The sequence below is a fragment of the Rhynchophorus ferrugineus genome, unplaced genomic scaffold (genome assembly GCF_030347505.1).
Source record: "Rhynchophorus ferrugineus isolate W39M unplaced genomic scaffold, kcgeb_rfMv2 rfM2, whole genome shotgun sequence".
Classification (NCBI taxonomy): domain Eukaryota; kingdom Metazoa; phylum Arthropoda; class Insecta; order Coleoptera; family Curculionidae; genus Rhynchophorus; species Rhynchophorus ferrugineus.
In genome coordinates, this window is record NW_027472581.1 from 82,858,667 (window position 1) to 82,872,106 (window position 13,440).

Consider the following 13,440-nt stretch of genomic DNA (forward strand, 5'->3'; position numbering starts at 1 on the left):
AGTTTTATAAAAGTATTAGTAAAGACTTATAGAAATTGTGATATATTATTATTCTAAAACTAACCTCCATGTTCCTGAAATTTGGGATTTGATAGAATTTGTTTGGCGAATTTCAACCCATTTTTATACTGCTTGTGCTCGTAACTTTTCTGAAAATACGGAATCAGCGGTCAGTCAATGAAAGCATAAGACAAACAAACAAATCACAGGCGGAATAACAAGACGGAAATAAAGACATATCCGAGCACACAGCCCACTGCGTATTTTCTGCTTCACAGGGGATCTTGGACCCTTGTCAATCGCTCGCCAAGAACAATTAAAAATCGCCCAGAAGAACGCTAAATATTTTGAATTATGTATGTATATTTCAGCCTTGGCTTCGCCGAGATTTGAATGCCGTCCCTACTAACCAAAATTCGTTTAAACAAAGCATTCTCTTTGGGCGGTAAGGGATTGCTCGAGGGCATCTTAAAAAATCACACAACTGAGAAATGGTAAGCCGGCTAGTAATTTTTTTCGAGGGCTGAGAACCTCGTGGTTGGAAAATTCTATCCCAATGTCGATCGTGTCACGTGACTGAAGGATGATACGTCAAATTTTGACAGCGGCCGGTAATCTAGGTCGTTATTGTTTGTTGATATCTGGTTGTCTACCGACCAAGTAATCTCTCTTTTTACTATATATACTATAATCTATGACTATAATATATTATTCATATAATTTTTTCAATAAAGCAACTAATGTATGTAATAAATGACGTCAAATACACTACCAAATGCAGTTTCTAAAAATTTAAAATTATTTTCAATCTGCCAGAGAATTATTCCTCCTCATTTTACCCTAGTTAAAGACAGACAGAATGCTCTCTTAGACGTCATAACATTTAATCTAATCAGCCTATAAAATTCGATTTGTTTTGGTACTGTAATCAAATGTCTACGAAATTCTTCAAAATATTAGTAATCAGAGATTAATGTCGCAATATTGCAACGTCATAAATTTGAATGACGTGTTTTAGTTGATTTATTGGATGGACCATATATATATTAAAAAGTAGTATTATATATAACATATATTTATATATCTGTCTAACTATGAAATAAATATACTAAATATTTATAAAAGTAATGGATACAATTTTTTGTAAACAATTTTTATTTATAAATTACTGATAAACTAAAAACATCTGCAACATAAATATTGTATCATCAACCTCCAGTTCAACGGTACCTAAGTTTTTCATAACTTTGTTTACTTTCTCTAGGATCTCCTTCTCCGACAAGGTAATCATTTCTTCAATCTGGAAATATATAACGTATATATATATATGTAGTTTTTAGAGATTGTATAAAGTAATATTACATCTGCCATTTGTTCTTCAGTGGCATTTTGATCTCTCATTGCCATCAAGATTGTGTCAATTCGGTGTTTCTTGTCTATTATACGTTTGTTTAAAAGTTTCTCATTATTCCTCCGAATCATAGTATTTAATAATGTTTTGTAACAGGTCTCTAGAAGCATTCTAACTACACTATTCAACTTTATATGGAATAATGTAAAATTTTTGGTAGGGCCACTATTAGTTGATGCTTTCCTTAACTCCTAAAATTCAAAATTTAATAAAAACTAATATAGTGTTTATACTATAATTACAATATAATCACTATACCTGGATATGTAGATAGTTGTCTTCATAAAGTTGATAGGACAACATTTTAGCATCTTTGGCTGGAATCATGGCTAACTGTTGTAACTGGTCAGGTTCAATGTATGGTTTTAATTTAACCAACCTGAAAATCCTAGCAGCCTTTGAGTCATACTTTTCTAGCACTATTTGCTCAATCAACTCCCAAACAAATTGTGTGAAAGCATCTTTGAGATAAATTTGGTATGACCCTCCACTGGCCTCCCCTGCTTTCCTTAAGAGCTTACTGTTATCCTGTTCTAAATATAAACAATTAATATAAAATTGTCACAATATTCACTATATATTTACCAATAATACTCATATATTGATCAAAAAAGGCTAAACTGTGTGAAGAAGGTGCCTGCTTCTTCAATATGTCCTTGACTTCTAAAGCAGGTATTGGATTAGATATATCTGTCCACGGATCTGTTCTTATATACATCTGTCTCAAAAATATTCTAAAATAATATCTGTAAGTATTTTAAATATTATATAGTAACTTGAACCATACCTGATAATATCTCCAGCATTGTCATCAAATTTTTTACTGAATGCTGTACAAATAACATGATCCCTCATATCTTGATGGAACCTATCAAAATTAACAACCCAATATACTTTTTTATCTGGTAAATCTGTTTTACCACCTTTCTGGTGCATTACCAGAACTTTGATGTCTATATTGGGTAAATGGTTTTGTTCCGATTCATCTACAGTTAATATGGGCACTGCTTTGTCTTGTTTTGGATAAGGCAAACGTGTAAGATATTTAGCTGTAACCAAGTAAACTAGTTTGTCTTTGATTTGAGATAATGATACTGTCCTATCACCAGTACTTGATAGCCTTTCGTAGACTTTCAATATTAATTCTGAAGCAGTCCAATAGCCTAAAATTAAAACTTATTCAATATATCTTTTTATATTTATCTATAAGAAAAAGTCAATTAACTTACCTCTTTGTAGTACTTCTTCTATGATCATTTCAGATTCATCACCAAATGATTTTTTGGCATGATTTAAATATTTCGGATACCTTAACATAAGTAAGACATTGTCAGAATCTAGGGTATAATTTGCCAGATTCTCATTTTTATTGGCCTTAAATCTCACTAGTCGATACTTTATCAAAACACATAAGGACTCTCTGATTTTCGATATAGGTAAATCCGTACCTTTTTTAATAAATAATAAAGGACTATTTTGGCACTTAAATAGAAAATTTGCTACTTTTTCGACTACCGGCCCAAATCTCTCAGAGATTATTAGGGACACTACTTTTCCATACGTGATAGACATTGTTATTTTACATTATAACAAAAAATTTAAGAAATACCCCTTGAAACCTAACCATAAAAAAATGAAATAAAAAGAAGTAGGTTAGAAACCCCAAATTTATTAAGGGGGTATTTTAGTTTAGTAATATGAAAATATGACTTTTTTCATATTTCCAAAAATTAACCTATTGAGATAGTTTTTCAAGAAGATTTTTCGAAATGATAAGTAAAAAAAATGGTAAATGTTCTACTGAACTGATTTACTTGAAATTCCAATGAGGCCTTTATGCACATTATCTATCTCTCTCTCTCTCTCTCTATAATATATATATATATATATATATATATATATATATATATATATATATATATATATATATATATATATATATATATATATATATATATATATAATTATACGGTAATTTCTCTGTATTTTGTGTTATTGGAGAAAATCGATAATGAAAGTATATGCAATACCATAAGTATTATATATACATGAGCATCTTATTATTTATTTGTTTTAGAGATGGAATGAGTATTGTAATTTGCTAATTGTAACTTTGCAATTAATTTATATTTTTACCATCAAGTTTTAGTTGAGAGAACATTTTGTCCAATGTTTTTCTAATTTATTTTAAACTATTTTCTATTCACTCATTGTTTATGCATTCACACATTTCTATGTAGAAATTTCTCAATAATTGATATATTTCCATTATATACTTCATATAATAATAATGTTCAAGCTAAGTGGATAATAGAAATCATAGACTAACTACTCTGTCAGGAGTTTTTGACAACTTAACCTTATCTTTTGTTTATTTACTATTTATCAGTGCAATAGTGTTCAGTAAAATACTTTGACGAGAATATGGAGAAAGAGGATGAATTCCTTTTTAATTATTTCACTTATATTTCTCAATTATCATTCGATAAGGCTAAAGAACATGTGGTAAATATAAACTATACTCGATATCTTCCAATTTTATGAGAACAAGTTGCAGGAAAAAGAGAGAGTACCAAAAACTCCAGTTGGTCCACGTACTATGTTTCTTAACTTCTTGCAACAATTGGCTTTAGCAGAAAAGAGTTATATGGAGCTTGGTTTTTTACAAAATAAGCAGAAGAGTTTTTTAAGAAAAGATGTATGTTTATGGAATATTAAACTAAGTTAGTATACTATAATTGCATTTGTAGAATTCACTAAGAGCTGTATTTGAGTATATGAAAAATGACTTAAAGAAGATTGAGGATGGTTGCAAGAATTCCAAGACTGAATTGCAAGGCTATTGTCAAAATATAACTCAATTTGTATATGCCCGGATAAGCCTCATAGATTTGTAATTGTTCTAAAATATATTTCTAGATACAAATAACTTTGATTATTTAAATTTTAGGTATGAAAAATTGTATAATATGGCTATGAGTAACAAACACATTGTTTACATTGACCTCATTAATCAGATTGAAACTATCACACAAAATAATAACTACACCTTCACCAACATCTGTATGACACCTATAAGGGTTGTATTCAGTTTTGAATGTGAGGTGCTTCAGCAGTTATTTAAGGCCATGTATGAACTACAAAGATTGCAGTTTTTACCTTCACTAGCGCTTATACATGGAGCCCACACCCGACTGATTGCCTGGGAAGGAAAAATGCAAAGAGAAGTCAGTGGTTAATTATATTCATAAAGATTAATAATTTCTTTTATCTTCAATTAACAGACCTGGAAACTGGGCTTTTTGAAAAACAATCCTTTGCCTGCCCTATTTTTATGGTTACAAAAACTACGTGGAGCAATCTTGAGCAAATTTAGTCTTTATTTTCATGACACCTTAGCCAATCAAACTACACCAACTGATATGAGGCACCTTTGTTCAAAGCTGCAGCATGATTATTATCAGAAGTAAGAAACTAATATATCATTTATATATATTGTATGGTTTTGGTTTTGTTTTAGGATGGTTTCTTTTCAAAGAAAACATGATGCTGCTTGTGTCATATTATTGTCTGATTTCAAAGTGGACAGTTACATAGCAGATTATGACAGTTTTCCTATTATTGTATCTTATCCACCTGTGAGTATTACCTATTTTCTAAACATTTCCTCACTTTCGAGTAAATTTTAATTGCAGAGGAGCCCACCTCAGTTGGAAACCATATTAAGAATGATCTCTGAAACCGTCGATTTTCCCATTTTGAATAAACCAATAACGAAGTTTAGTTCTCAGGTAAGTTCTTCTCAATTTTCAAACACACATTTGATTTAATTTAAGAAACATTTTAGGACCAATGCACATACTGTTTTGCGATGGTAGAACCCAATATATATCTCGTAATATTATTTGAATCAAAAAAGTCAGACAAAGATTCCTATATCGGCAATTTCATCAACGAATTCTGCACCAATCTGAGATGCACAAAAATTTATGTCAGTTTAAAAAATTCCGCGAAGTAAACGTTACGATAAAACTAATTACCCGCAGTGTATACATTCTATATATATTTTAATATATTTATATTAATTGGTATTTTTTATAATAAATTATTTCTGTAATAAACATGACACATCTATAAATGACATTTAGGAAAAATGTTAACTCCCATTTAATTCCTATCATACCCCTATGTAATAAAAGTCGCTATAGCCTTGGCAAATTAAATATGCCGATTTGACATTTCGGTTATTGTCAAATAGTCAATGTTAAGTTGCGGCTTTGTTTAAAGTGTTGTTTCTGTTAAAAATGTGGAGAATATCGAAAATACGAGCAAATGTGGTATTGGGAATTAGATATTGTGCCACCGAAGCCAAGTCCACCGCGTCTCAGATAACTACCCCTTTGGTTGATGGTATTCCACCTCCAGCGACTGTCGTAAGAAAGGAAATACCAGGTAGATTTATTTTTACTGGTGGATTATTTTAACTAAAGTATCTAACGATATTTTAGTAGTGAAGAAAATTTTAACGGAAGTTAAAGAACAAGATGGTAGAAGCAAAATTATCGAAAAATTTTGCGTCTTCGACGATGTACCAGGTCCGAGGAGTCTAAAATTAATTTCCAACATATGGAGTCACGTTCCCGCTTTAAGTAAGGAGTTTACTGCCGGAGCACTTTTTCAGACTATGAATTTGGGAAAATTTTTTGGTAAGACCCCGTTATAACGATAATAAAGGATAGTGATTGCGCTCCGAGGCCAGTGATTTTATCATCGACTTGAAGAAAACAACCCTCTTATAGGAAACCTGCTCAGTTGGGGCGGTAACGCAAGCTTCTTCCAAAAATTCTTTGACGTTTATGGTCCCGTGGTGAGACTGCACGGCCCTTTCGGTGGCGACGTCCTTCTTTTGTCCCGCCCTGAACATGCCAGTATTGTTTTCCGAAACGAAGGCACGCGGCCTGTCCGGGCTTGTTTGGATTCAGTGGAAAAATATCGTCTGGAGCATCGAAGACTGAGACAGGCAGGTCCTTTCTTGATGTAAGTTGTTTGACTAATTGCTCTGGGCCCTATACTAACAAAAAGACATTTTAGGTCGGGTTCTGCTTGGGAAAAGATCCACGATTCCATCGATGATCCTATAAAGACTTCCGTAAATCGATACGCCAAACCAATGAACGAGATATGCGATGAGTTCGTCGAACGCGTTCTGAATATTAGAAACTTACAAGACGAGGTACCTAAGAACTTTAAGGACGAGATTTTAAAATGGTGTCTGGAGAGTATGTGTGCCGTTACACTGAACAGGTAATTTAACTTTTTAGTTCTTCAACCAGGAGTTTAATTAAATTGTTACAGAAAGTTTGGGTTTTTGGATACAACTGGTTTAAGTACCACATCGGACCCTGGAAGGATTTTGGATGGAGTTAATGGTGCTACTGAAGCTATCAGGAAATGTGAGTTTGGTAAGTTGAAGTAAATAATGTTTTTTTACCACAGTTGGAATATCTAACAGCTTTATTCGATTGTTTATATATTTAATTTAGTTACTTATTTTTTCATTTGTCTTAAGACATTAGTTTAAAGCACTGACTGTAACAAATATTTGTTTTTGGGTTATCTTTTCGTCAATTATTAACCAATATTAAGTTTGAAAGTGCAACTGTTTTAAAAATAACATTTCTTATCAATGTTCTTACTTATTATTACTTGTTAATAAAAAAGCAGAAGCTCACAAAACAACAGTTTCTGTTTTGACGAGTTTTTCAATATTCACTAAAAATTATATGATGGACTCACATTAAATTCTTTTAATTTTGGTATATGATTGTGTCTTATCGTTAAATAGCTAATATTTTTTGTACAGATTCTTATTATTGGAAAAATGTATTCAAATTTTCATTTATATTCATTGTGACTATTACATACTTGAGAGTAATGGTTTACCATAGCTCATATACAATATAACATTAACTTTGGTCTATATACCAAAGTCTTAAGTTTTTTCGCATGAAGTACCTCATTTGTAATCTCGGTCAACAAATGCCTTGTTTGGTTTTTTTCTCACTTGTTGATGATACAAATTTTGTAATGTTTAAATGAAGTTAATTAAAATTTCTGAAGAATAGGTATAGGTATAATATAATAGATTAACTGTTGAAATATTATTTCTAAAAAAGATAGTAATAACTGGCAACAAAAATACTATAAAAACGTGGAATATTTTTTGACCACCTAATATAATTAATTTATTTATTATCAATAATGTTCCAACATTGTTTGTGAGATTCTTCTTGATATTAATGTAATAACAGAGATCTTGTGAACATCAGACTTAAGTCATTCTTTAAAAGTTGTTGCTCAGGCAGACATATTGTTTGGGAGGGTCTGACCCAGCCACTTCTTGTTGGTCTTTAACGGTATCTCGAATTCAAATGAATTCTGGAATTATCTAGCCATTTGGAACAGCTTCCAACACTTGCTCAAGTTATATACATAAAACTTTTAAACGTGGAAAGTTGTCTCTATATAAAGCTTTCTTTCAGTTGAGGATGTGCTCTTACTATTTCGTGAAGAGTATCAAACACTTGCGCTTTATAATATTGTGATTTTTGCTTTGGCAATTGCTGTTTTGTCTGTCAAAGCCACTGCAATCATCTCTTCCTAATAACCAATTGTTTTTACTTGCTACAATGTACTTCTATAGGAAATATTTCAGCTTTGATAAAAAGAGTTATAAGAAAAAATACAATTAAATTCTAATCATTTATGAATAAACCTTTTTATAATCGTTTATGCGTTTATGGTGGTAATTATAATTTTTTTAGGTTTCCATCTATGGAAATTTGTGGAGACACCGGCTTGGCGTTCTCTGGTGCGTAACTGCGACTCGATCGATTCCATTCTGAGTAAATACGTAGAACGAGCCCAGACCGCATTACGTGAAAGGAAAGATCTGAACCCAAAGACGGCGGATTTTTCCGTAGTCGACCGTTTGTTGCTCAACGAGGACGTTCTAATCGAAGATGCCATGACCGTCCTGCTGGACATGTTCATCATCGGCGCCAACGCCACCGTGCACTCCGTGGCGTTCCTACTGTATCACTTGGCGAAGGCTCCTAAGTGCCAAAAGAAGCTACAACAAGAAATCGACGGGCAGACCCGCACCGAACTCACCGCAGACGATCTGAAGCGCATGCCTTATCTGCAGGCCTGCATCAAGGAAAGCTTACGACTAGCACCACCGATACCGATTTTGAACCGCGTACTCGCGCGAGATGCTATCATCCACAAGTATTTGGTACCCGAAGGCACGTACGTCCTAATCGCCACCCACTTGGCCAGCTTGCGCGAAGAGTATTTCGAAGATGCCCGTCGCTTCCAGCCAGAACGTTGGCTCAACCAGGAAGTCGGTCGTCTCGCTCGCGATCTTCAGGAGTTTGCTTCCATGCCCTTCGGTCACGGTCCCCGAGCTTGCCAGGCGCGCGAGCTTGCCGAGATGCAGGTGGGCTTGCTGGTGGCCAAGGTCCTGAAGAGGTTTAACATCGAATATAATTATGGGGAGATGTCTAGCTCAAATTTGATGCTCTCCAGCCCAACCAAACCGTTGAATTTTACTTTCTACGATAGGAAATAATGTTTCAACGATGATAATTACGTTTATACTTCGTTGTTTTTTGTTAATAAATAAATAATAAATAAGTAGTGATAAATTGCAGTTGTTTTTTATTTAGTTGAAATACGATGTCAATAAAGCATAATTGTATGCTTTTGTGCGGTGTTTTAATTTATATTGTGATTCTTTAGCTAATGATACTAGAAATTATTGTTTAAATTTTTTCTCCTGTTAAATTTATTCATTTTTAATTAAGACTTCACTCATATCTCATGATTTCTAATTTGAAATAGTTATATATAAATAGTAGATATATTACGGAAATATTTTTTAAAATAACTGATAATGTATCAGAACTTTAAACTGGTGGATGTAACAGTCTTTGAATTTTAAGAACAATTAAGAGTGAGCCCCACTACGCATGGAAAAGATAAGCTATGACGCGTTTAATATGTAGCGCTGGTATGTAACTTCGTTAACATCGTTCATCCCATTCGCGTAAGGGCGCGCGTTGCATTTATTGTTACATTATCTACGTATTTATTGTTATATTTTAGTTTTTATATATTAAGTAATCATTGTATTTCACAAACTTAGGTATAATAAAATAATTATCAAAGTCACTTCACTTTAGTGAAATTAATCTGTTTTTTCACAATATATTATTTCTGTTTTTATAAAACATATTTGATTTTCAAACGCCTTCAATTTTTGCCTTCTTTGATTAGCAACCTACCACTAAATAAACTTGATGTGCATCGCATAAACTAGTGCTTTTAAACCACTGATATAAAAAAAATATTTTTTAATTGTGTAATGCTTTGTCACCATTTGCAATAGTTAGTAATCCAAGAACACCGTGAACAAACAAAGAAAACACATGTTTTTGCAGTAAATTCGCTTACTTTAAATGAAAAAGTAATTGCCAGTCCTCTATAATCAAAGTTCTTTCTCGCAAATTGTATTTGATATATTTTCAAACTGTTCGTTTGCGATTTAAATACTTATTTAAAATCGGGCCAAATTAAACAAACCAAAAACCCTACCATATTTATTTCTGGCTCTCTAACGCTGGTCATAGTTCTTATCAATTATGACCCAGATAGTCCTGAGAAAGACCCCTTTTAAAGGTGCAATGTGTATGATAAGTTGCCTGTACTTATCAACAAAGTCCGTCCAATGTTAGGTCACTTAAAACGTTTCTGTGTTGATTTAATGTTATTACAAGGAAATGAGATTGCTTTGTTTAATCAAATACTATTTGCGAACGACGGCGTTCGTAAATTGTGGGAAAACTATGCGAGAAACAACAACGTACGTCACGCCTATTTGCTTAGTAAATATTTGCTCGTATCTCGAAGCAAAAGGAATGATTTGTTGAAAGTTACAAAAACAAAAACCAAATTAAACCGAATTAATCCTCTTCTTTAAACGAGCGGACTATTATCACCCTTCCCGAAACTCCATTATTTCGTTGAAATATGAAGATGGTAAAATGGATCTATCTTATTTGAAAATGATCAATGCACAAATGCATCAATTACATCGAAATCTAAATGGAATAGCAAATAATCAAATGTGCCTTATATAGAGTTTGTCAGTTTTCAGAACTTTATTTACTGATAAATGTATAAACAATTAAATTTTGATGGTACTTCTGCCAATCCTTGAAAGCAATGGTGTTGGGAAGTTATTGTTTCCTGATAGCATCACTTACCGAGGAACAAGAAACCCAACGATGCCAAATCAATACTGTAAAGAGGATGAGGTAGGGTTGCCATTACGTGCTTCGTGGGAAACTCGCTGATAATTAGAACAACAGTTGATGCTGCATACTGGTCTATGACATAGCTTCCTCTCTGAAACTATCATATCAAACCTCAACACAGTTTTTTAGTTTAACGTAAAATTTAATAACCTGCCACAACCCACTAGTTTTTTTAGTATGTTGGAAACTTTTGAGACAGACCCTGAATTTTTTTTCATAGTTAATGGAGCCTAAGTGAATTATGACAATAAACTTGATCACACTCGATATTCAGGAAATCACAGATTGATTTTAATAATGAATGATTTTCAATAAAAAAAAAACAATAGCGTAAGTTGCACTGCACACGTTAAATAATTTTCCTTTCATAACAGATGTATAAGGTGGAACAAATAATAAAACAGAGCTTGTATAGAAATTACTTTATTTCATTTTTTATCTAATAACAAATGTATGTACAACTCGTAGTAATAAAAGACCTAGTTCTTTTTTTGTTTCTAATATATTGTCGTTTTCTTTTCTCTCTCTGTTTCGCAATAATAAAAATCCAAATACTTATCTACAAGTAATATTTCGTTAATTGTAAATATATATGTATATATAACAGTAATTTGTTATTTTTTTCAATCACACATCGTTGAGTCATATGTTTAGAGATCACAGTAGTAGAGCCACAGGAAGAACAGCCACAGAACTTATGTATTACTATAAATTGATTTCATTGTCCAAAATATATATATATATATACTTATAAAAAGTTTTTAATTAAAAGACTTATTTGGAATGTGCTTTATATATATATCTAAAATAGCCAGTCAAATGGTGGTTATGATTTTTTATATAAAAATATGCTCTGTTTGGCACCGGCTTCTTGTGGAGTTTCAGTATGTATGTTCCAGTACTCTACTGTTTGTTTGTACCTTAAAATTTATCCAAAAACATTATTGTCGTTGTAATGAAATATATATAAAAGTTCGTTTTTAACATAAAACATGCACATAGACATTACTAAAAATAAATTTCTACAATTTATTGTTTTAAAGCTGCCAAAGTTGCACATAGGGGGAAGGAGGGTCACGGTGTCTCCGGCAATGCCTCCTGGACCCATTGCACCAAGAATTTGAACCAAATAAACAAAATAAAAACATTGTTTTTGGCACACACAGAAAAAAATGAATTGCACAGTTCTCGCATTCAGACCTAATCCTATCTATTTACATGTTATTTCGTTAGTCATCACTAGCGAATCAAATTTATTGGCACTTGAGTCTTATTTTAGAATAAGTAAAAAAAAACAAAAAGATAACATAACGACAGTGGGCCGTGGGACTAGTGACTTGGAACTGTCACGGGGGGATCCGGCGAACACACGATGTTGACGTGTCGACTGCTATTACTGCTCAGGTCAGTCGGGCCTTCCATGGACAAGTCTGTAGGCTTATCGTCGTGGTGGTACTCGATGTGGACGCGATCCTCTGGTTTACTCTCGTGCGGGGAACTGCTCGATTGTTGTTGAGATAACGACGTTAACGCGGACTTCTGCGTTTCGCTCAATTTTAAGTGTGGCGGTAGGGAAGCTGCCAAATCGTGCGGCATTTGTTCTTTGGCCGTGGTGGCGGTTGGCATCGATTGCTGGTCCATGGGTTCCGCCTTTATGGAGATCTGAGGGATCATTTGGATTTGCGTTGGAGCTTTGGTTGTGGTGGGTGACATCTGTTGCCTGAGCAGGGAGATATTCTTGATGTTTTTCAGTTCGCTCGGATTACGCAAAAACCTGTAAAAAAAAACAATGTTTAATTTTAAACTAGATCAGCAAACATTAATTAGTTTAAGCAGTAATTATACAAGAATACACGGGTATTGATATAATTTAAAACAACTTGTCTCAGTTTAATATCTGTGATACATTTTTTAAAAAGTTCCGCTTCCGCACTTTGTTAAGGAAGCGGAAAATACTAAATGTTTTAAATTAACGGAAAAATGGCACAAAACAGGGAAACAAATATTTAATGAACCATGCCAATGTCAGAATAAATACTTAGAATACAAGATCTGTGTTGGAAGTTGAAAATATAAGTATACGCACTGGAGAAATATATAAGATAATGAGTTAGTGGATAAAAGTACATCAACGAATAACATAAGAACTGGTCAGATACCGATAACCCCAAAAAGACCTAGAAGACTCAGTCTTTTAGGCTTATAATGTGTGATAGTTAAATTGCCATATTATGTCCATATATTAACCAAACGGCATTTAATATCGAGTCGTTAGTTAAATATAAGAAAAAAGGGTATGTTTATGGTAAGAAATATTATAAACATCAATTTATTAATAAATAAAACGTACTGGTAACAATGCCTTTCTCCTTGAACTTTTCTCAGGATGTTCACTCTATAGTAGTATCTCAGAGCCCGGGACATTTTGTCATAATTCATGGACAGATGATTCTTCTGTATGCCCCACAATTTGGCTAGACCAGCTGGATCTACGATCTTGAACACTCCCGTCTCCCTATTCTTCCATGCTATATAGTTGGTATACCTTTGAGCCTGATCATTCAATAGCTGTTGTAGGAAGTCCCATAGAAGTCGGCCATCTAGAAAGAGAACAAAAATATAAGTTAGACGTCATAGAGTTACTAAAGC

General features: G+C 33.1%; 5 protein-coding genes across 11 annotated transcripts in view; 2 read left to right on the forward strand and 3 right to left on the reverse strand.

The window, feature by feature from the left end:
* The window catches only part of Naa15-16 (N-alpha-acetyltransferase 15/16), an 81,820-nt gene extending 81,233 nt beyond the window's left edge, over positions 1-587 (reverse strand). Inside the window, exons 1-2 of the mRNA XM_076396643.1 lie at positions 411-587; positions 65-149 (exon numbers count right to left, since the gene is read on the reverse strand). Of these exons, the coding sequence (XP_076252758.1) occupies positions 65-149; positions 411-467 (142 nt within the window). The 5' untranslated portion in view covers positions 468-587. The remainder of the gene's footprint in view (positions 1-64; positions 150-410) is intronic.
* Positions 588-1,054: 467 nt separating this feature from the next.
* Polr3C (RNA polymerase III subunit C) lies at positions 1,055-3,608 on the reverse strand. The gene is made up of 7 exons (XM_076396655.1): positions 3,548-3,608; positions 2,641-3,030; positions 2,199-2,574; positions 1,997-2,145; positions 1,670-1,944; positions 1,363-1,602; positions 1,055-1,300 (listed from the first exon to the last, which is right to left on the reverse strand). The coding sequence occupies exons 2-7, from the start codon at positions 2,981-2,983 to the stop codon at positions 1,166-1,168; spliced, it is 1,518 nt and encodes a 505-aa protein (XP_076252770.1). The 5' UTR covers positions 2,984-3,030; positions 3,548-3,608; the 3' UTR covers positions 1,055-1,165.
* Positions 3,374-5,534, forward strand: LOC143191498 (KICSTOR subunit 2). 2 transcript variants are annotated; one of them, XM_076396670.1, is made up of 8 exons: positions 3,374-3,916; positions 3,969-4,109; positions 4,162-4,304; positions 4,362-4,638; positions 4,696-4,877; positions 4,932-5,049; positions 5,107-5,202; positions 5,259-5,534. In XM_076396670.1, the coding sequence occupies exons 1-8, from the start codon at positions 3,836-3,838 to the stop codon at positions 5,427-5,429; spliced, it is 1,209 nt and encodes a 402-aa protein (XP_076252785.1). In that variant the 5' UTR covers positions 3,374-3,835; the 3' UTR covers positions 5,430-5,534. The 2 variants fall into 2 exon arrangements, with proteins under 2 accessions (XP_076252785.1, XP_076252784.1); XM_076396669.1 differs by having other exon boundaries at positions 3,725-3,916; positions 3,963-4,109.
* Positions 5,535-5,576: 42 nt separating this feature from the next.
* LOC143191490 (putative cytochrome P450 49a1) lies at positions 5,577-9,120 on the forward strand. 3 transcript variants are annotated; one of them, XM_076396652.1, is made up of 6 exons: positions 5,577-5,863; positions 5,920-6,117; positions 6,193-6,448; positions 6,503-6,715; positions 6,767-6,873; positions 8,236-9,120. In XM_076396652.1, the coding sequence occupies exons 1-6, from the start codon at positions 5,716-5,718 to the stop codon at positions 9,042-9,044; spliced, it is 1,731 nt and encodes a 576-aa protein (XP_076252767.1). In that variant the 5' UTR covers positions 5,577-5,715; the 3' UTR covers positions 9,045-9,120. The 3 variants fall into 3 exon arrangements, with proteins under 3 accessions (XP_076252767.1, XP_076252768.1, XP_076252769.1); XM_076396653.1 differs by having other exon boundaries at positions 5,923-6,117; XM_076396654.1 differs by having other exon boundaries at positions 5,687-5,863; positions 6,211-6,448.
* Positions 9,121-11,198: 2,078 nt separating this feature from the next.
* aop (ETS variant transcription factor anterior open) overlaps positions 11,199-13,440 on the reverse strand; it is a 43,104-nt gene continuing 40,862 nt past the window's right edge. For all 4 annotated transcript variants that reach the window (XM_076396649.1, XM_076396648.1, XM_076396651.1 and 1 more), the window contains 2 exons: positions 13,142-13,391; positions 11,199-12,565 (listed from right to left, as the gene is read on the reverse strand). In XM_076396649.1, the coding sequence (XP_076252764.1) occupies positions 12,121-12,565; positions 13,142-13,391 (695 nt within the window). In that variant the 3' untranslated portion in view covers positions 11,199-12,120. The remainder of the gene's footprint in view (positions 12,566-13,141; positions 13,392-13,440) is intronic.

Bases quoted from the DNA above. Each gene is read 5' to 3' on its own strand.
- LOC143191498 (XM_076396669.1), top strand. From the start codon at position 3,836: ATGGAGAAAGAGGATGAATTCCTTTTTAATTATTTCACTTATATTTCT. The intron at 4,639-4,695 runs GTCAGTGGTTAA...TTCAATTAACAG, and splicing joins AAGGAAAAATGCAAAGAGAA to ACCTGGAAACTGGGCTTTTT. The intron at 5,203-5,258 runs GTAAGTTCTTCT...GAAACATTTTAG, and splicing joins TAACGAAGTTTAGTTCTCAG to GACCAATGCACATACTGTTT.
- Polr3C (XM_076396655.1), bottom strand. From the start codon at position 2,983: ATGTCTATCACGTATGGAAAAGTAGTGTCCCTAATAATCTCTGAGAGA. The intron at 2,575-2,640 runs GTAAGTTAATTG...TTTTAATTTTAG, and splicing joins AGAAGAAGTACTACAAAGAG to GCTATTGGACTGCTTCAGAA. The intron at 2,146-2,198 runs GTATGGTTCAAG...ATATTATTTTAG, and splicing joins AATGCTGGAGATATTATCAG to AATATTTTTGAGACAGATGT.
- LOC143191490 (XM_076396652.1), top strand. From the start codon at position 5,716: ATGTGGAGAATATCGAAAATACGAGCAAATGTGGTATTGGGAATTAGA. The intron at 6,118-6,192 runs GTAAGACCCCGT...ATCGACTTGAAG, and splicing joins GAATTTGGGAAAATTTTTTG to AAAACAACCCTCTTATAGGA. The intron at 6,874-8,235 runs GTAAGTTGAAGT...TAATTTTTTTAG, and splicing joins TATCAGGAAATGTGAGTTTG to GTTTCCATCTATGGAAATTT.